The sequence below is a fragment of the Pseudochaenichthys georgianus genome, chromosome 15 (genome assembly GCF_902827115.2).
Source record: "Pseudochaenichthys georgianus chromosome 15, fPseGeo1.2, whole genome shotgun sequence".
Lineage (NCBI taxonomy): Eukaryota > Metazoa > Chordata > Actinopteri > Perciformes > Channichthyidae > Pseudochaenichthys > Pseudochaenichthys georgianus.
The window spans coordinates 12,807,688-12,829,803 of record NC_047517.1 but is presented as its reverse complement, the minus strand read 5'-3'; the positions used below and the strand labels follow the sequence as shown (position 1 = coordinate 12,829,803).

Sequence of the window (22,116 nt, the reverse complement as noted above, 5' to 3'; positions counted from 1 at the left end):
TGTCGTTGCCAACTATTTAGTTTCCACAGTGGTTCTGTTAAATGCACTTAAATAAACAAATTAGCACTCCTAATCACTTAAAGCAGCTGCCGTTCTGTTCCATAACCAAACTTTGTGTAAACTACCGTGAAGAGTGATAACTACTAAGCTGCAGCTGGTGGAGACTGGCATGGCTGTGCTCCAGCTTTCCCTTGCTGCTGTTAATTCCAAAATACCAGTAGAAGTGGACCCAGCGCCGTCCAAAAGCAGCCACACCCTGCCAGAGCCACTCACTATTTCCACTGCACAGTGTTCTGGACCAGAGTGGAACCAAGGCCGGTACATCACCACTGTTCCAATTGTCATTTAAGTGGAGGATTGGTTCTGGGCCTGGAAATTAAACTACTGTAAAAAATCTACTGTGGGTTCTTTTTGTCAGTGGAACCTGTGGTGTCTTCACATCTGGTTTGGTGATTATATTATGTCCTTTTGTGCTCATTAAAACTGACAAATAAGACAATAATATAGAAACATGCCTAAATTCCCGTGATGGATTTCTTTGGTTACGATCACTTCACTGGTCCTACTTCTTTGTTATAATTGCATTAAAAATATTAATATATATGTCACAAAAGCGCACCCTTTATATATAGATCCTCTGCTGTACCACAAACCACATGTGCCTCTCTCAATACAGATATAGCATGTGGCGGAGGATAGTATGTTAATTACAGGGCATGTATTCTGTATGCTGTAGCTGGAGACGACACACACACAATCTCGCACGCACACCAGACATAACAACATATAAAACACTATAAACATATGTCTGCAATCACAGAAGTGGAGTTTGTTCTGCTGAACAAAACATGTAAGTATCATAAAAGTGTGCTAGCCAAAAATCGAAATGTTTGCAATACTGCCAAATCCAATCGAAAAAATCCCATTGCTTTTTGTTAAGAGATCCCTTGTAGCGCTAATTTCTTGGTCGGCGTAGAAAGAAAAAAAGGGCATAACTACACCACTCTTTAAAACAGAGATTTACGAGAATGGCACTCATGGAGAGCAGACTGCCAAACTCAACGGTGCATCCATTAGCTCCTCCGATGATCCCATTTCCCGAGTTGGAAAGTCATTCATAATCATAATGCAAACTTTCTTTGTAAAATGTATAATACTGGTCATATTGATTCCAGAGTTGATGATTGTTGAAATTGAACATACATTAAACCAATCAGTATCATATCATTTTAGTTGCATCAATATACTTATTTTTTTACAAAACATCCAGTGTTTCGGTAGTGAGTCAGTGACCACAGTATTTTGTTCTCAAGGTTGTATCATATTCCCTCAACCTTATTGCTTAATCTTAACTCATAACATGCCTTATGTTGAAGTGTGAATGTTTGAAGCTACTGACCCAGAATCAGCACTTTAGTAACAGGCTGAAATAGAGGGGGATGAGGCTAGAATGGGTGATCTGTTTGGTATTTTGAGCAAAACACTTCATAGACATGTTTTTTATATATATGAGACCTATAATATATGCCTAACAATAGTATAATAAGAGACCTTTAAAGTAACACACTGATTTTCAGACTTTAAAACACATTTATGTCAAAACAATGGGATTTACCTGCTTACCATTCAATTGTGTCCCTAACGAAACGATCATGTCAATTACCGAAACGTAAACTTATGTTTCGGTAGTGACAATTCTAGCTAAGTTTGAGCATAACTAAAGAATGCTAGCAAGTACATGGCTAGCATACACGTCTTTGAAGATGTTTACACACATAAAAAACTAATACTTTGCATAAAACCCCAAAAAAGTTTACTTAAAGGTGGGGTATAGGTAAGTTTGAGAAACCTGCTCGAGATACACTTTTTGCTATATTCCATGGAATGCTCTTAACATCCCGATAGCAATGAATATCTTAAGTGCTTTGACAAAAAATCCATAAAAAAATATCATCAGTGGAAGCCATAGTACTGTAAAAAGCACGACCAATCATTTTAGCCGGCCCGGCTAAAGTAACTGGATGGCCTACCTGCCTGTCAGCCTTCCATCTGTGCACAAACTGATCTCATGCCCTCATTGGTCATGTGCGCGTTCGTGTGTGTTGGAGGAGGGGCTCTGTAAGGAAGTGGCAGATTTTTTCCGGCTGTGTATTTTCAAATTCTAGCGCACTCGAGCTGGTTTCTCCAAAATTACCTACCCACCTTTAATTGAAGATAATATGTGTTCGTTAGTGACAATTCTTAAGGTTACATGCCGATTTTCAGATTTTGGAACAGATTTATATCAAAAGTATGGGATATAGCTACTTGCCATTCAGCCATGAAGGACAGGGATGCAGTGTCACTGCCTAGTCAACAATGCAGGGGTGTGGCTAAAAACCAGGCTCAGCCATTGGACTAAAACCCCTGTTTCGGTAGTGACATGAAAACTGGGGATAATATTTTTTGAGTATAGTTTTTTTATTAAAAAATTAAACCCACTATAAATCTAAATATTCCAACTTCTGTTTGAATGTAATCATAAAGATCTTCTAAATACACCATTCAACAAAATAAAATGTTTTAAGTGTTATTTACACAAATTGAAATGTAGATGTCAGGTTTGGGGACAGCTACTTCCCAAAGTACCCTATAAATGATGTTTTTGTATATATAATGAAGCGTATCACTATGAAATGTAATGCCTTATGTTTAAATAGACCATAACATGTTCTTAGTAAATATCTATGTCTGAATACTTAATTGTTTTGTTAAATAGTTTTTCTTGTAGTGGGACCGCACTTTGTACTAATTCGGTACGGAATGCCCCATATACTGTATGTGCACATGGAGCAAAAATATTCTAACCACGATGGTTGCAGAGTTGCTAAGCAGAGAATTCCCATCGAGATTCTGCCATTTTTCTCCCCACAAAGCCACTGAGGTTTGAGAAGAGTCTCCTCGTGCGGATTCTACCACTTTCAGCTGAGGAATATCGGAGGAATGTTGCTCATAAAGTCATCTCTCCCTTCAACTCCCTCAGGGTTTTTCATCCTTGTGTGTGTGCGCTTCCAGTCCATCCACATGTGTGTATCCATGCTGTGTGACCTTTTGGTGTTGCAGCGGCTTTTAACACACTCATACCAGGTTCCACAGGCTCTGCTCTGATCTCAGCGCAGAGCTGGCTGTACCTTTTTAGAAGTGACACCTCATTATTATTATTATTATTATTATGTAGCTGGTTAAAGGTGCTATTCTGCAGGAATAAAACTGCCTTATCAATTCTGAGATATAAGTAACTGTGTTGTAAACATACCGAAACATTGCCAAAAAGAATTGGCAGCCTAATCTTGGCATTGAAGTCTGCAATACATTTCACAGTTAGTGCTAAAGGTTTTGTTTTTTATATAGTACGTTTTCTTAGAGCACTTACCTTCTGGCACAAACAGAGCCAAAGGTTTATGTAATTTCCACAAAAATAGCCAATGGAATGAATCTGTTCAAATATATATTCTAAATTATTAGAATTACAGATCATTGTAGTGACACAGAGGAGGAAAGGGAGCCATTACATTTGAGAAATACCCAATAAAGACAGCATGTTAATGAACCAAAATAATTGATTTTGTTATATTATAGAGTAAATCTAAATATAAAGCGAATACATGGATGACATTTTATTTTTGTCTGCACCGGAAGAACTTGTGGTTTCCAAATAATGAGAAAAATAACTTTTTGATTTGCAAAATTCACCTGAATGCCACTTCAAATCAGAACAACAACTGGGAAACAAATATCCATTTTTTATTTAATCTCAAAAATAAATGTCAACACATTGTCTTTGTAGCATCCATGTAGTTTCCATCTGAATACTTAAAGCGCATAAATAAACAAAATGTGGAAGAATGACTTCCAAAGTCCAAGAAAGAGACCATCCAAGGTGCTCATGAATGCACCATGGGCCTTGGCGGAGCTCTGCTTTCTCCAAGTGCTATTCTAGTTGACAACATTACATTATTTCCATGGAGCTAACATAGTAAAAATACCAGAAATGAAATACAAATGAGCAGCTACAAATTAAAGTAATTAGATATGGATTTCATCTAAAGAACAAATCCATGTATGTGCATAGGACTTTGAGTATGCCTATTGTGATTCTAGCCCTTCTGAGCAATGGATGCCCAATGAACAGCTGCAAAGCATCTGTTCCTTTGCAACATAATTGCATTATCTGGAGCTCATCCAGCTTCAGCATGCAGCACTTGCTTTGTCTTTATTTGGTGCTGTTGTGCTTGACTCAGGACGTACATGGAATATTTTCCTTCTGAGGTGAAGCTGAGGGGAAATAACAAACAGTTTCTGATCAGATGCTGCAGGTGAAGGAAGTGTTAATATGTGTATGTGCTGGTATAGGATGCAATATGTATTATATCAGTTTTAAGATCAAAAGAGAAAGATAATAGAAGAATAAAATATTCAAACAAAAATACCGCAAATGAGGAATGAAAACTAATATTGTGCTCTTCCTTTTCCAGATTCAACAGTTGGAGACGCAGGTGATCGATGCGGAAAAACGGGCCTTCACCGCTCACCAGCAGGTAAGGATCCGTTCAAAAGTGTGTATACCTCTCCTGTCAGTGTGTGTATAATGCGTACACATGTGTATTTACAGTGTGAACATGTACTTTCAGGTGCAGTGGATGGAGGAGAAGCTGAAGGCTCCAGACAGTCAGTCCGGAGACTCGGAGGTGCGTTTGTTCCAGCGGTGCCAGGAGCTGCAGGCCGTGGTGCAAGAGAAGGAGGACGCCATCGCACAGCTGGAGCAGCAGCTGGAGGAGCAGGTAACACTCATCACATGGAGAGCTTCTTCATAGCAACAGCCAGGGGATTTTTTTTAAAGGTGCCAAATAATGTAGACTGAGGAAGATACAGGCATGCAGTCAGTCGCCACAGCAAGCAGAAAACATAACAAACTCTCAGTCCCTTGTAAAAAGCTTTCTTATAATCCCTAAATAAGAACATTGAAAATGCAAAAAGAGCAACCTACATTCTTAGTTTTAAATTCTACTAATAATCATGATCACAGGTTTAAGTTCAAAGCCACTACAAATACAGGCGCCCCCTGTGGACAAAAGTGATAGTTTCCCATAGAGTTAGCTAGCTTTGTTGCCGTAAATTCATTTAAAGGTGGGGCAGGTAAGTTTGAGAAACCGGCTCGAGATACACTTGTTGTTATATTCCATGGAATGCTCTTAAATACGACGGAGTATTAGGGCCACACTTAGAAAAAAAACCCAGAGAGATTCCGATAATAAAGTCGTAATAATACGAGAATAAAGACATAGTTACGAGAATAAAGTCGTAACATTACGAGAATAAAATCGTAATGTTACGAGAATAAAGTAATAATTACGAGATTAAAGTCGTTGTTTCATAAGTGACTTGAGAAGCGGACTTGGAGGAGGAAATGGCTGGTTCTGGCCGATTACATTACATTGTATTTAGCTGACGCTTTTATCCAAAGCGACTTACAATAAGTGCATTCGACTTGAATAAACTTGAATCATAAATAAATCATAAATAAACAGAATCATATAAGTACATGAGGTTTCATAGAGCCAAAACATTTCAAGTGCTACTCAACTGGCTTTAGATAAGCCAATCCTTTATTAGTATATAAGTGCTTTGTTAGCAATTCTTTGTAAGTAATTATATCGCTCGAAGTACAGTCGAAAGAGATGAGTTGATGTGTAAGCTTTCTGCTGTCCTGATGTCAATGGGGAGCTCATTCCGATTCCACTACAAGGCTATCGTTCGACTCCTTCTGGATCCAAAGCCTTGATTACAAGTCTCATCGTTTCTTGTGAAACAACAAATCCCCTTTGAACAGCTCGTAGATGTAACCAACGATAGCCTTGTAGTCGGCCAGAACCAGCCATTTCCTCCGGCAGAAAGGAGACAATCTCCTCCAAGTCCGTTTGGTTCTTTCTTCGAAATAATAGACATTGTTTCTTGCACAACCTATTCAAAGTTCTAATACTTATGATAATCTGATGATGATGTGCCAAAAGATTAAGTATTTAGTTATTTGAGAAACCTAAACTAAAGTACTGCTTCACAAGATGCTCCACATTCCTCATTGTACTGCAGGACGTTGCTGTTGTCTCCTTCTCAAGTCATGAGTCACTATGACTTTATTCTCGTATTATTACGACTTTATTCTCGAAATCTCTCTTTCTCTTTTTTTTTTCTAAGTGTGGCCCTAATACTCTGTCGTACTTAACATCCCGATAGCAATGAACATTTTAAGTGCTTTGACAAAAGATCCATGAAAAAATGTCATCTGTGGAAGCCGTAGTACTCGGTAGTACTGTAAAAAGCACGACCAATCATTTTAGCCGGCCCGGCTAAAGTAACTGGATGGCCTACCTGCCTGTCAGCCTTCCATCTGTGCACAAACTTATCTCGTGCCCTCATTGGTCATGTGCGCGTTCGTGTGTGTTGGAGGAGGGGCTCTGTAAGGAAGTGGAAGAATTTTTCCGGCTGTGTATTTTCAAATTCTAGCGCACTCGAGCTGGTTTCTCGAAAATTACCTACCCCACCTTTAATGTCAGTTTTTGGGTTTAATTTGGCATTTCCCACTATTTAATCTGCATTAACACAATCCATTTGCTTGAAATACCATGAGTGACTTTTATGTTCTCTCTTCAAAATCTCTCTACCCATTGTTTGTGTCAGGGCCGGCCCTGATCAATTTGCCGCCCTAGGCAAGATTTTAGCTGGCGCCCCCCCCAAATTGCAGACACTCACTATGATTCGCACGTGCATGGTTGTGGCATGACCACAAAAACAAAGATATTGACACAAGATGTGTGCAACTGTATTTAGTTTCCTATCCATTTGAACATGATTTAAGTGGGGAGGGGACTTCATCTCCTCTAGGGGGGTCCGGGGGCATGCACCCCCGGGAAGACCTTTTTTTTTTATATTGAAGTTAAAAGCATCAATCTGGTGCACTTTGAGAGCAACATTAGGAGATCTATGGATACATCTCTCAACACCCATATGAAACAGAACTGTAAGCAGATTTTCTTTTTCTTTATGGATATTTTACAAATCACTCCCCTTTCAAACTGTATTCTTGTTTATTAATAACAACTTTTTTGTACTGTCAGTATTTTATACCTGTTTTTCACCTATTGTCTTGTTTTTTTATAACTATAATGATCATATAAAGGTGTGCCTTTACCTCACTGAGCTGAGGTTATCAGAGCCTCTCAGTCTTTCAGGAGAGAGCTCTCTAAAGCTCTCCCCCCGCGGCCGCTTACACAGTAAATTCCAATGTTAATAAAAGCACACAGAAGCTGTGTACGTTTTTTGGGAGTTGGATTTATTTTAAATGAATACAAATACAAAATTAAAACCTATAATTGCACACTAAAACCATTATTTCAAAAAAAGAACAATTTCACATAAACCTTTGGTTTTTACTGGGACTGGGGCAGTTCAACTTGATTTTTGGGGGGGGGGGGGTGCCATAGTTTATGGGCGCTGTACGCAATATAGGCGTAGTTCTGTTAGTATAAGATAATAAGATGTACTTTGTTGATCCAAAATCGGGAAATTGTGTTGTTATGAAATAAAAAATAATAATATTTTTTTAATTTCTAACTTTCTTTTTTCAATTTTCGGCGCCCCCTATGGGTTGATGCGCCCTTAGCATTCGCCTATACTGCCTATGCCGAGGGCCGGCCCTGGTTTGTGTCTCAAATAATCTGAGTACCAAGGTCAACTCATGATTTAGCCTCTTTTCCTATATTTCCGAAACAGAAACAGATCCGACTTCAGGACTCCAAAACAGTGGAGGAGAAAGCAGCCAAAATCAAGGAATGGGTGATGCTGAAGTTATCAGAGGTAAATTAAATGATAGCTTTAGATATAAAGTTGGATGGAAAAGTGGCAACATGTGTGTTGGGATGTGCTTTTATGTTGAAAGATATTTGTTTCAGTTTGAGGTGGAGAACGCTGCGCTAAGAGAAACCAACAAGCAACAGGAGGCTCAGATTCTGGAGTTACAGAAACAAGTGCAGGGTGAGAGCCTTTTCTGTCCTGTTTCTGTGAATATATCTAACCTAGCTTGATAACACCTTCATGATGACACTATGGCAAGTATCAAGTGCATACATGTGCATACACACACACACACACACACACACACACACACACACACACACACACACACACACACACACACACACACTTTTGTATACTAATACTGTTGAAACATGTTTGTGTGTGCAGCCTTTGAGCAGAAGTGTGGTGCGGGAAGAGGAGTCCTGTGCAGACAAGGGGAGGCCCAGCGGCTCAGCAGCCTGACGTTCGGCTGTTTCCAGGTGAGGGGGAAGAGCCCTCAGGTCCTTACTGGACCAGCACCCTGCCAGAGGACCCTCAGCACCCAGGGAGAGGCTGAGGACATAGAAGAAAACGGTAAGTCCCTGCAGATTCACAGAACGAGATGGGCAGTAGTAGGCACTTATAGAGGATTAACGAAGAGACTCAGAAGACTTTTTTAGCCATTTGGTTACATTCATGGTGTCTTGGGCAATTGTTCCCACAACCATACTATTTGACCGCTGACTTTAATTAATTACTGGTAGTTGTTGGTCTTATTTGACTAGAGAAACAGAGCATTCATGGACAAATAAACACCTTTCCTTCCATGAACTTTAGCTACAAATTGGACGTATTCATAAGGTTTTGAAGACTCAAGTTCTCTATCTTATTTTTTAGAGCCAAAAGTAACACAAAGGGCCAAGCTTAATACAACTGACTGCGGAACAATACATTTTGAAATGCCCAACAAATGGTTTTAAGATGAAAACACAACCTAGCAACGACAGGTAGCAACCTCTCACAAGGTAGCCATGAATCATTCACTGCTTTATCACTTACTTTATCTATCTTACTCTGAATGAGACCAGCTATAATACAAATAATTGAAAAACGTACAAAGAAAACAAGGCAGGTCATTTTTCCTAGACTTCTATACAACTGGAATTCTTTCTCAATAGTTTTAGTACATAGTTAGATACAAGACAAAGCTGCTGATTGTGTTATTGGTGTAATAGTTTGTATTTACAAAGACTGCAGCATAAGATCTTAGAGGCTGTGAAGGGTTATTAAATAATTAGTAATGTAGGCCGGTCCCAAACCATTAAGAACCTCATAAACAAGTAGAAAATAACTTTAAAATCAATAATGAAAGGCAAAGATATACAGAGCAAATTAAGTTTAGATTTAATCATGTATGTGAACTCTGCTATAAGACGTTTACTTATTATAAATCAACACTGAGGGGGTTTCATGATCCCCACCTTAATTAAAACAAATATTCCTAACAGTTATTGGATATATTTCCTCATGTTTGCTTTGACAGAGATTAGCGGTGAGCAGGCAGCCTCCTCGGGGACAAACGGTGACATCCAGACCCCTGACCCCACCGGACATCTGGGGGACGAGAGTGCGCCTGAGAGCCTGGGAGATCCCGCTCGTGGCCCCGAGTCCCGCGGCGTTTCCTCCGTGCTCTCCAGCGCCGCCTCAGAGGGGGGAGGGGGGGGCTTGGGCGGTGTGGAGTTCAGCCGCCCCGGCAGTGAGACCTACCTGACTGCCTCGGACGACAGCAGCTCTCTGTTCGACGATGACATGCAGCGCGCCGAGCGGCCCCGCTTCAGCCTGCTGGGGTCCTCGGATGGGCCCCTGGGAGGGTGTAAGGAGGAGGAGGAGGGGGGCAAACTGGAAGACTACACCTCTGAGGAGCTAAACAAACGCTTTCAATCACAGAGACTCGACTCCTCATCGTCTTCCAGCGAGCCCAACACCCCCAGCCCCATCCTCACGCCCGCCCTCACCCCCAAACGTCCAAACCTGCCTCAGGACCCGAGGGACAACCCCGCCTCCCCCAAACAGCCCCGCCTGCGGACCCCGGCAGGATTCGGGCTGATGAACGTAGCTCTGGCTAAGAAACACCTGAGCCAGCCTCCCATCAGCAGTGAGGCCGCACACGGACACACGCGTAATGCCCTCAGCATGCTGCGCCCCCTCCGCCCGCAGGAAACAGACCTCGACCAGGAGCAGGAGGTCGGCATGGAGACCGGAAGGGACATGCCTGGGCCTCCTGAATCAGAGGTCATCCGAGAGCAGGACGGTGACAGCTCCGTGCCCCCCACACCCCCGCTACACAGGCTGCCCTCCTGGGTAAGATCATCTAAAGCCTATTTCCCACAGCACGCAAAGAAACACGAACCCACATTAACATATTCAATGTACACATGCAAACACATTTCATTTCATGTCAACAGAAACAAAATGTTACTCATCAAAACCGTCTTTGTTAGTCATCCATTCTTCCAATGTAAACTTTCTCTGGTTTTAGATATAAAAAATTACAATATCTATCGCATCATTTTCAAAGGTTCTCCCGCATTTAAAAAAAAAAAAGTGCATATATGCGCTTATTTTGGTGAATAGGATATTATGCTTTATTTGATCTCATTATGGGTTATACAAGTGTACACCAGTATTAAGCTCTTTAATGAAAATGAATTAGTAGTGCGAAAGTTGTTCCATTCGTGGGTCTTTATTACGTTTTTGATCAGGCTAGGTTCAAATCTAGTAAACATGTTCAGAAAATAATATTATTATTAGGGGCTACATGGTTTTCATCACATGCCTGTCATTACTATGTGTATTTCGAGTACTCACAGTGCCATCTGCTGCAGCCCCGGTAGAAGTGTCAGTGTTTCTTTTTGACTATTGACCGTTAATCCTTTCAGTGTCTGTCCACAGGAGAGTCGTATCTATGCTGTGGCCAAGTCAGGGATCCGGCTGTCTGAGACTTCCTGCACAGACCCTGCTAGCAAAGGTAAGATGGGGGGGGGGGGGGGAGACGTGCACCTTCTCGCTCAAACTCCGGCTAACTGATCTGTGATCTGTGTTGCAGACCACTCACTCAAGTCCTCCTATCCTGCCTTTGTAATGTACACCTCCCTCATCTACAGAAACATGACTACTCCAGTGTATACGACTCTGAAGGGGGTGAGTCCAGCTTTACATCAAGATAAGACTGTAATGCATTCAGCGAACATTTAGGCATTATATCTGACCTAAACCTTAACCCCAATTTATATACATCTTATAGCAGGGACATTTACAATTTGACAGTGAAGGGACCGTGCAGATAAAATGCAACATATGTTGAGTAGACCAGTAGAGTAATATATGATATAAAGAGACAAGCACACATTAATACAATCAAATCAAGTACACATCTATGGTTAAAAAGAAATCAATTAAATAGCAGCCAGTTACAATATGAATAGCTTGTAAATATTGCACTCAGCACAGTTTTCTCTCAACAGTGGTGTTACAGTCTGCATAGTGAAGTTAAGATTTTGATATACAGTATTATGGCTTGATCGCTGTCCCACCGTCCTGCAGAAAGCCACCCTGCTGAGCAGCAGTCCGTTCTCAGACGAGTCGTCCAGCTCCGAGGAGTCGTCCAGCTCCGGAGAGGAGGATGCCTCCATCTGCAGCTCTCACACCTCCTCCAGCTCCCGCAAGGACTGCAGCCCCGGCAGCCCGCGCTCGCTCAAGAGAGGTACGGACCACACACATGCTGGAAGCTGGTTTAATACTTTCACTCTGGGAATAGTATCAACTTCTTCACTTGTTCCTTTCCTCCAGCTGTGTCCATGTCTTCCATGACATCAGAGAGCGACTACGCCATCCCCCCTGACGCCTACTCCACCGACACAGAGTGCTCTGAACCGGAGCAGAAACTCCCCAAGACCTGCTCCACAGTCAGTGACAACGGCAAGAGTGTGAGTCCCTCAGAAATATCTCAGATTAAGATTTCAAGCTCCTTTGGTAACATGCAATAACACACCAGTAGTTCTACCAGGTTCCTTCGACAATAAAGTATTTTATTATATATATTTGGCAACGTCCTTTTAATGCATTTTTTTCATTTTTAAATGAGTGGAAATTGCAGCAGGTAGTTTGTATTGTACTTTACTGTACTACATCACACTGAACAGTGCCGTGTGCCTGTAGGAACCAATGGAGAAGTCCGGCTACCTGTTAAAAATGGTGAAGACGTGGAAGAAGACTTGGAAGAGACGCTGGTTTGTCCTCAAAGACGGAGAGCTGCTCTACTACAACTCACCTGTGGGTTTCTTACAACAATTATTGTCAAGGTCATATTATTTGAATCTAAGTGCTTTTTTTTCTTAAATGTTTTTTGTTTTTGTTTACTTAAGTACGTGTATGTTCATCATTACTCCACTGCATTAATCTCTATGGTATAGCTTCAAATAGTTGTTATTAAATGTGGTTTGATTAGTATAAATCCATTGTGTAGTTGACAGATGATTTGTATTCGTCGAGCTAAGTGCAAAGTTTGAATACAACACGTTTGACCTCTTCTCATTGTGTGTGGAAATAGGAATAGAAACAGCAATATGTCTCAAAACTAAATTATTCCAAATGTATGGGCAACCGTGTATGTCTGTATTTTTTCAATGTGCTGCTGTAAAACTCTATTCCTCTCTCATAGAGTGATGTGATCAGGAAACGTCAGGGTCAGATCGAGGTCAACGCCACCAGCAGCATCGCCCGTGGTGACGGTAAACAAGTCCTCCAGGTATGTTTGTCCACTATGGAAAATCTACTCCAAAATCCCAACCCAATTCAAACAGATTCCCTTCCTCGTCCTCCCCCCTCCATGGGGGTCTGTCCTGTGTCCTGCAGGTGGTGACAGGTAAGCGTGTGTACTACCTGAAGGCGGACTCCCCCAACCTGCTGGAGGAGTGGCTGCGGGTGCTGCAGAGCGTGCTCCGGCTGAAGGCTGCCAGTCCTCTCTTCACTCAGCCCGACATCCGGCCCGGCATGAAGGGACTGCTCATCAAGGTACCATGACCTCAACATTAGACTTCAAATCTCTCCATATAATGCATGTATAGCAGAGATGTTAACTTGAGTCAGATGATTTCAAATCACACATTGGACTTTAAACTTCACTTGATAAACTCAAAGAAACACATGAATCTCCACTTTACACGGAGGACTGAATACTTGATACCTTCGCCGAAGCCCAATACTTACAGAGTATGTTATTCAAACAGTTTGCCATCAATCAATTCATCTCCCTTGATTTCCTTCACTCCTTCATCGCTAAATCAACACTCAGTTTGTTTAAATGAGTCAAAAGCGTCCAATCAAGAGGCAGGAAAGAACCATGGCAACTTCTCCAAAAACACAATATGGTGAAGAGCGCAATATGACTTGTTTAGGACTTGCTCATGATACGTTTAGGACTTCAATCAAGACCTGCCTGTCTACACTTAAAATAATCTAGATTTGGAACTTTAATCTGGCCTCGAATGCAAAGACTTCTGATTTCCCCCATGTCTTTCATGTCAGCTTGTCAGTGTGGTGTGATTAGTGACATCAGTTTGCTCCATTGCAGGTGAAGCACGGCTACTCCAAGCGGGTTTGGTGTGCTCTGATTGGAAAGACCTTGTACTACTTCCGCAGCCAAGAGGACAAGGTACGATTCAACATGAAATCTCTATACGGGATGTAGAGACAACGCTGTAACTTTCGTCAGGGTCATATCTTTGAGGTTTTCCATAAGTGGTTGGACAAAGAAATCTATATTAAATTGTAAATGACTCAGCAGAAAGGAGCTTCATCATCATAGGACAACAGGTGGTCCCTGTTATTTCAGTGTGTGTGTGGGATCATGTGTATTTTCCTAGTTCCCCCTGGGTCAGATCAAGCTGTGGGAGGCCAAGGTGGAGGAGGTGGACAGGTCAAGAGATTCTGATGACGAACTGAAGGCATGTGGGCGGGGCTTACAGACGGCACCTTTTACCATCACCATCCACCCTCAGGAGCAGGGGCCCACCTACCTGCTCATCGAGTCCCGCCACCAGAAGGTCAGCAGCACTTATAAAAGCTTTTGTTGTTATTTTTGATCACATGACCTGTCCCGCTCGTTCTATGGGAAGTCGAGTCAATTTCATTTATATACTGTGGCCCAATATCACAGATCACATTTGCCTTAAGAGGCCATTTAAACTCTACATTTGTTTTGTCTTTTCTATTGCTTGAATTGGAGTTTCTATATGCAATGTTTTGTTTTTTTATCATAAACAATTAAAAGCTAAATTACCTCTGGTGCATCACATTGTTCACGACAAAGGTATTCCAAAAATGTTTTAATAATAATAATAAAGTAGCTCGTATAAAGTGCTTTATACAAATAACAATAAAAACTCAGTTAATGCTCAAATATATCATGTGAAACAAAGAAAATACTAAAGGAATAATATATAATATACAAATCATAATAGGAAGAATAAGAATGATAATTCTTGGTAAGGTATTCCATGATGACTATTTTTACATGTGTTTATTTGCGTGTAAATGCTATTATAAATGTTATGGAGAACGTTGCATTTAGGATCCTTAATTCTTTATAATTCAATCTGAAAATGTGTCAATCAGGACTAATTCTGTTCTCAATACAAATACAAAACATGCCTTTTGGTGTTCATTCCCATTATCACTGACGTTAACGTGTGTGCCTCCGTAGGATGCGTGGCTGTACCATCTCTCCATGGCGGCGGGCACCACCGTGGGCAAAGTCGGCACGGAGTTCGAACAACTGGTGGGAAAACTCTTCCAGCTGGATGGAGACTCAAGTAAGAAGTGACCACCAATTAATTTCTTTCATTCTGATTAAATATCAGCTGACCACAACACATCGGCAGCAATATTCACCTGCTGGGTGATCAGCATCAACATGAAATGGGTGGAATCAGTACATTTACCATGCAAAATAATATGTTGAAAAAGGTAGTGAAACATATATTTGTCTTTCTTTTGAATTTGTGTATGGAGCACGTTGTATGTATCCATTTGTATGATTGTATGATTGCATTCAGCCAGCATTCTGTTTCTCTGCCTTCAGACTCTCAGCTCTGGAGACACCCCATGTTGTGTTTCAGTAAGGAAGCTCTGTTATCTCCTCTGACCACGCTGCCTTCACAAGCTCTGCAGACAGAGGCCGTTAAACTCTTCAAGGTACACACACATACACACACACACACACACACACACACACACACACACACTGTAATCCAGTGGTTCTCAAACTTTTTCTGTCATTCCCCACTTTGAACAGGTGGGCCTTTTCAAGCCCCACCTGTTCCTCGCCGCTCCAATAAAATGGTAGGCCAAGCTTAAAATGGTAAAATGTATCGTCCTATAACAGGGGTCACCAACCTTTTTTAGGGTGAGGGCTACTTTCAAAACATAAAACAAGTCGGGGGCTACTTTTACTCCTCTTTTGCTGTTTTTTTGCAGTGTATATATTTAGCACATTTTAACATTATTATATACTTACCTTTAACCTTTGTGTGCTGTTTGGGTCTGTGGGACCCGTTTGCAGTGAAAAGAAAATGTATGATTTTTTTTAAATGTTGAAGTTAAATGCATCAATCTGGTGCACTTTGAGCACAACATGAATTTATGGATACATCTCTCGACACTCTATGCTGGATACTGTTCAATAATCCAAACATCTTTAGAATATGATCACAACCAATAACAAATCATTTAAACTTGTTCATTCTTATCTTATGTTACCTAGTTAGCATTATTTCTTTTTATTTATACATATTTTACTAATCACTCCCCTTGTAAACTGTTTACTGTCTTATAGTACACATTGGAATGATTTCTTACTTTATTTTGTACAACTAGGCTATATTAAATAGATAAAGGTGTGTTTTCTCTCTCTCTTTTCGCTCTCTCTCTCTCTCTCTCTCGCTCGCTCACAGAGGCTGTGTGCTTCTCCGTGGCGATGATGGCTTGCGTTAAAAGATAATAATAAACAAAAGCCTATTTGTAAAATTGGGGGACACAAACGGGATTTCGAAAAGTGTCACGGTTAAACTCCTTATGAAGTGGTGAGGTGCTGCTCCACATTGCTTTTCTTCCCGACTGCAACGCGGTTGTGTCTGTGTGTGTGTGAGAGCTTTTCACATGTGTGTGAGAGATTTATACATATGTCTGCAAATGACTTTGGTTTCAGTTGTGTGTGTGTGAGCAGGCTCGGATTGGCCATCGGAAGATTCGGGACTTTTCCCGTTGGGCCGCTGCCGTTGGTGGGCCGCTGGCTCTGGCATAGGTGGGCCGTGGACTTTCACAGCGCCGCTGTGCCGGTACCGCATCGGCCGCCGCAAACACCCGCCGTTGCGAGGGTCTGGCGGCTCCGGCAGGTCCGATGCAGCGGTGCTGTGAAAGTCCACCGCCGTTGCGAGTCTCCGGCTGTAATAATGCACTACCGCCCGCGAGGACCCAGGTTCGATTCCGGCCTGAGGTCCAAAACATTTTTTAAAAAAAATAAAAAATCTCCCGTTCATCACGTCCATTCGCGACCCACCTATCACATCTCTGCGCCCCACCAGTGGGGCGCGCCCCACACTTTGAGAAACGCTGCTGTAATCAATGCCGTTTGTCCCTATTTTTCCTGCGTGTGTCTTTAAACTCCTATTGTCTCTCCTCAGACGTGTCAGCTCTTCATCAACGTGGCCATCGATGCTCCGGCCATCGACTACCATGTCTCGCTGGCCCAGAGTGCATTGCAGGTGTGTCTGGCCCACCCCGAGCTGCAGAACGAGTTCTTCTGCCAGCTCATAAAGCAGACCTGCAGAAGGCAGCCACACGGCCACCCAGCACCCCTGCAGGTAAGCACTCTCGCCACAAGGGGGAAGCAGTTACATGAGTTGTAAACAGGAAATGCTGACATTTCACAGTATGAAAAGGTTGGATTCATTGCTGAGTAAATCTATGACACTAATGTCCATAGTGGATTATAGACAAGCCAACTATGTGTTATAATCTGCTTGTAGCAAGGTATAGGAAACATTAGGAAAGTGATACATACTGCAGTAATTATTGCACTACAAGTACTGTACTTAATATATCATAGTCTACATCATATTTTTACCCGAATACATTTTGTAGGCACATTTTGTTTTTTATTCCACTATATTCATTTTACAGCATTAGATATTAGCTACTTTGCAGATTAGGTTATTAACACACACTTTTAAATAACTATTACATTGTAACATACAACCCCAGTACCCAGTGTTGGGAAAGTTCACTTTCTACATGAACTAGTTCAGTTCACAGTTCACACATTTTAAAATGAACTAGTTCAGTTCATAGTTCATAATTCAAAATGTTGAACTAAAGTTCATGGTTTCAAAAATGAACTAATTTATAGTTCATAGTTCTTTTTTCAATACGTTGCTGCGAGCTATTATTTGTCTCCTGTACGATGTTAATGGGCCATTTCAATGTTTACAATATCCTCAGAGGGCCGTACAAGTTATTGACCTCTGCTTAAAAAAACTAAAATCACAGCCCATTCATTTCATGCTGTGCAAAGAAAAAGCAACCTCTTAATCCAGATATCTCACCATTACTCGCGTATGCATGCACGTGCAGGGTGTGGCGTGACCACCAAAACAGAAAGATATGGACACAAGATGTGTGCAAATGTATTTAGTTTCCTATCCATGTGAACATGATTTAAGTGGGGGGGGACCTAACCTCCTCTAGGGGGGTCCGGAGGGCATGCTCCCCTGGGAAGATTTTTTTTTAAATGTTGAAGTTAAAAGCATCAATCTGGTGCACTTTGAGAGCAACATTAGGAGATCTATGGACACATCTCTCAACACCCAAACACAACTGTAAACAGATTTTCTTTTAATTTATGGATATTTGACAAATCACTCCCCTTTCAAACTGTATTCTTCTTTATTAATAACTGTCATATAGTATTTTATACCTGTTTACTTTATTCTCTTATTTTTTTGATAACTATAATGATCATATAAAGATGTGCCTTTACCTCACTGGTTGTAGACAAAGCTTCTTATATTCGTTAGCATAGCTAGCTAACCAGATGCTAATGATAACAACACAGTTATTGACTGTCTGATCAGTATGACAGATGAGCAGATCGCAACTGGGCTTTCAACTAAAGACACAGACACGCAGAAACTGCGGCATGTGTATGGACTTATCGGTACTGCAATTTCTGAAGTGCTGGAGTGGCGTTCTGGTGCTCTCCGTCAGAACTGCACCCCTGTCAGTCGAGACATATACCACGTGATGACACGTTAGGCTCGTGTTGTGTTCAAGGACCCTAACCTTGGCCAGGAAAAACAGGCACTCGCTTGTTTAATTTTTTTGCGGTCTAGATTTCTTTCATTTTTTATTTTTTTGCGTGTGTTTATAAATTACCTCGAGAGCCGTACCAAATTGTCTCGCGGGCCGTATACGGCCCGGAGGCTGGAGGTTCCCCACCCCTGCCGTAGAGTCTCACTCTGAGCGAGTGCTGCTGCAGCTGCTCTCGGCTTCGTCCATACTTCATTCAATGCTCGCCGGTTCCGCGGTTCCACATTGTTTCTTGTGAGGAGTCTGATATATTTAGTATATTTATATTTTAGTGCGACAGCCAGGTGTGACAGGCGCGTACGCGTCACAGGCAGCTTGCTGTTGCCAGATTGGGTGGTTTTCCGCATTATTTTGAAGCCTGTTTACGGTGTGTTTTAACTGGGTTTTCGGCTGAAAGGCATATGAAATCTGGCACACTTTTGAACGCCGTTATAATACAGTGCTGAGAATGAACGCACTTTTGAACGCCGTTATACAGTGCTGATAATGAACGCGTTCTCAATTACGTTCATCTAGCGGAAATACAGTACGTTCAGTTCACGTTCGCCCAAAATATGAACGCGTTCATGAACGATCGTTCATTGAACGCGTTCAGGTACATCACTGCCAGTACCCAGTAACCTGTATATAAAGTAATTCAAATAAACCACACCCACCGAATTGCACATTTAAACACATGTAATGCATGTTAATAATTATAATGCAATAATGTAACATACATGATTCTGGCATGGGTCATACTACATAATAAGTACTTTTACTTTTGGTATTTAAAATATTTTCTCTAAATAAAAATAAACCCTTTTGAAGAGCAGAACCCCTCCTTTAATCATGTGATGTTTTTTAACCAATAAGCAGATATACCTGTAGCACCAGCAGAGGGCAGACAGCATGTTTACCTGTTTAAGAGTTGTACTATTCCAAAGAATGATTATGTCTGAGATAACAGACAACAGGCTGCGTCATCAGTCAGCTGCTTTGTGAGAGTAAAGAAAAAGGAGCCTATTGTCTGATCATTCACTGAAGCTAGTTACACGTGAGGCACATAGTTCCACATGAAACTGTATCAAAAAGAAGAAGCTGCAGTTTTCTGTCACCTTCTGCACGTATGCTTCTGTAAAGTGTCTGTCATGTTTGTTTACAGAGTGTGTGTTTGCCTGTTGTTCTTCAGGGATGGCAGTTTCTGGCTCTGTGTGTGGGACTGTTTCTGCCTCAGCATCCGTTCCTCTGGCTGCTGCAGGTTCACCTGAAGAGACACGGAGACTCCAGGTGAGGAAGCAACCAGGGGCCCAACATTAGCACGAGGAACCAAGGCACAGCATTTCATAAGGGACAACAATAAATAAGCCCATTAAACACACCTCGACAAGCTTCCCTGTGAAACTCCCTAACCCCAAGTCATGACTCTGCAGCAACTCTGCGTTCTGTCCAAAGTGGTTCTATTATGTTATTATTAAGTTGTCTGCTGTCCAGGGGCCTGTACTACGAAGCTGGTTCAACCTAACCTGGGGCCTATACTACGAAGCTGGTTCAACCTAACCTGGATATGTTTGAGTTAGCCGGTTGGCCTAATCCAAAACATACGCGCTCTCGCTAAACGGTACTACGACGCTGGTTATCAAGTGGATCGCTCAAGCCAGCCGTGTCCTATCTAGTCAGGTGCGCGTTCACATGAAAGGGGTGGTATCTGGAGCATTCGACCAATCACAAACATGGAGAAGCGTACTGAGAGCGCAGCGTCATACTTCCTGAATGAAAAGTCAACTATAATATTAGACATATGAAGAAGTTACATTTTAAACATCCATGACTTAAACACTTTATCCAGGATAAAAGCCACAGAGCTGCACCTGCAAGGTGAACACAGCTGGGAACAGAACAAGTGTTTGAATGCGTACATTAACAGGTTTATGATATCACTGCCCGTCTAAAACACGATCTGACTTCAATTACATTTGACTCGAGTGTTTCGTCAACTTAATGTGTTGCTTAAAATAATACTTCTGCATACAGTATGTGACGCTGTGAGTGTTGCACGGCCAGATACGGCTCAGCTGACTCAGATAAGGAGAGATATGATACATTATGAAGTGATATGCCGCGGACTGTACTTAATGTACTCTGATCCGGTTACTTATGTTGTGGCCGATATTTAAGGAAGCTTTCTTAACGGTTGCAGGCTAAGAGCTCAACTCAGTGAAAGCACCGCCTGCTGACCAATCAGAGCTCAGTGTGCGGAGTTTAAAGCGATCAGGTCATATTACAGGAGAAAGGAAATACAGAAAAACTGCCGTCGCAGGAAAGACGGCCGGCAAAAATCACCGACTGTGTGAACGTGAACATTAATAGAATATCACCTCCATCTTCAGAGCAATCTGACTATTATAACATTAGCGTTAAGAAAGCTTACTTAAATATCTGCCACAACATAAGTAACCGGATCAGAGTACATTAAGTACAGTCCGCGGCATATCACTTCATAATGTATCATATATCTCCTGATCTGAGTCAGCTGAGCCGTATCTGGCCGTGCAACACTCACAGCGTCACATACTGTATGCAGAAGTATTATTTTAAGCAACACATAAGTTGACGAAACACTCGAGACAAATGTAATTAAAGTCAGATCGTGTCTTAGAGACGGGCAGTGATATCATAAACCTGTTAATGTACGCATTCAAACACTTGTTCTGTTCCCAGCTGTGTTCACCTTGCAGGTGCAGCTCTGTGGCTTTTATCCTGGATAAAGTGTTTAAGTCATGGATGTTTAAAGTTTAACTTCTTCATTTTTGACTAGTATTATAGTTCACTTTTCATTCAGGAAGTATGACGCTGCGCTGTCAGTGCGCTTCTCCATGTTTGTGATTGGTCGAATGCTCCAGATACCACCCCTTTCATGTGAACGCGCACCTAACTAGATAGGACACGGCTGGCTTGAGCGATCCACTTGATAACCAGCGTCGTAGGACAGTTTAGCGAGAGCGCGTATGTTTTGGATTAAGCCAACCGGCTAACTCAAACATATCCAGGTTAGGTTGAACCAGCTTCGTAGTATAGGCCCCTGGTCCCGACCAGGTTAGCTGCTTAGCATATATTACCATGGAGATCTAGCCTGCTAAAAAGAGAACCAGCTTCGGATGACCGGAAAGCCGGAGTTTTCCCTGAATTTAGCCGGCTAAGCGAAAATCCTGCTTCGTAGTATACCCCCCTGATGTCAATGGGGAGCTCATTCCTCCAAAATGGTGGAATGAGCTCCCCATTGAAATCAGGACAGCAGAAAGCTTACACATCTTCCGGGGCAGACTGAAAACTCATCTCTTTTGACTCCACTTCGAGCGATATAATTACTAACAAAGCACTTATATACTAACAAAGGACTGGCTTATCTAAAGCCAGTTGAGTAGCACTTGAAATGTTTTGGCTCTATGGAACCTGATGTACTTATATGATTCTGTTTTCTTCAAGTTTGTATCTTCTTGTTCGAATGCACTTATTGTAAGTTGCTTTGGATAAAAGCGTCAGCTAAATGAAATGTAATTATAATTATTTCAATGCATCTTTTATTTTTTATTTCTGCACATATTTGTTGTATGCTTGTACAAGTGTAAGTGATTGTTATTATTATCATTATTGTTATGATCATTACTATTATTATTTAACAACACCCAAAAAATAATAATAGATAAATATCATACAGTCTTGAATCTTGTATTAAAAATGTTAACCTACATGTTTTTATTTATACTAAGGCTTAGAATTGAATCTGCCCAATACGTCCTCATTATTTGATTGACTTATGTCTCTCATTATGAACAAGAC

General features: G+C 41.5%; 1 protein-coding gene across 2 annotated transcripts in view; it reads left to right on the top strand.

Moving 5' to 3' along the window:
• Positions 1 to 22,116, top strand: part of plekhh2 (pleckstrin homology domain containing, family H (with MyTH4 domain) member 2) — a 44,379-nt gene that overhangs the window by 9,351 nt on the left and 12,912 nt on the right. For both annotated transcript variants that reach the window (XM_034101431.2, XM_071205681.1), the window contains exons 3-21: positions 4,515 to 4,577; positions 4,671 to 4,820; positions 7,810 to 7,893; positions 7,989 to 8,070; positions 8,281 to 8,466; positions 9,416 to 10,233; positions 10,825 to 10,900; positions 10,979 to 11,073; positions 11,476 to 11,635; positions 11,722 to 11,858; positions 12,091 to 12,204; positions 12,593 to 12,679; positions 12,787 to 12,945; positions 13,505 to 13,585; positions 13,797 to 13,976; positions 14,636 to 14,744; positions 15,014 to 15,126; positions 16,614 to 16,793; positions 19,469 to 19,566. In XM_034101431.2, the coding sequence (XP_033957322.1) occupies positions 4,515 to 4,577; positions 4,671 to 4,820; positions 7,810 to 7,893; positions 7,989 to 8,070; positions 8,281 to 8,466; positions 9,416 to 10,233; positions 10,825 to 10,900; positions 10,979 to 11,073; positions 11,476 to 11,635; positions 11,722 to 11,858; positions 12,091 to 12,204; positions 12,593 to 12,679; positions 12,787 to 12,945; positions 13,505 to 13,585; positions 13,797 to 13,976; positions 14,636 to 14,744; positions 15,014 to 15,126; positions 16,614 to 16,793; positions 19,469 to 19,566 (2,972 nt within the window). The remainder of the gene's footprint in view (positions 1 to 4,514; positions 4,578 to 4,670; positions 4,821 to 7,809; positions 7,894 to 7,988; positions 8,071 to 8,280; positions 8,467 to 9,415; positions 10,234 to 10,824; positions 10,901 to 10,978; positions 11,074 to 11,475; positions 11,636 to 11,721; positions 11,859 to 12,090; positions 12,205 to 12,592; positions 12,680 to 12,786; positions 12,946 to 13,504; positions 13,586 to 13,796; positions 13,977 to 14,635; positions 14,745 to 15,013; positions 15,127 to 16,613; positions 16,794 to 19,468; positions 19,567 to 22,116) is intronic.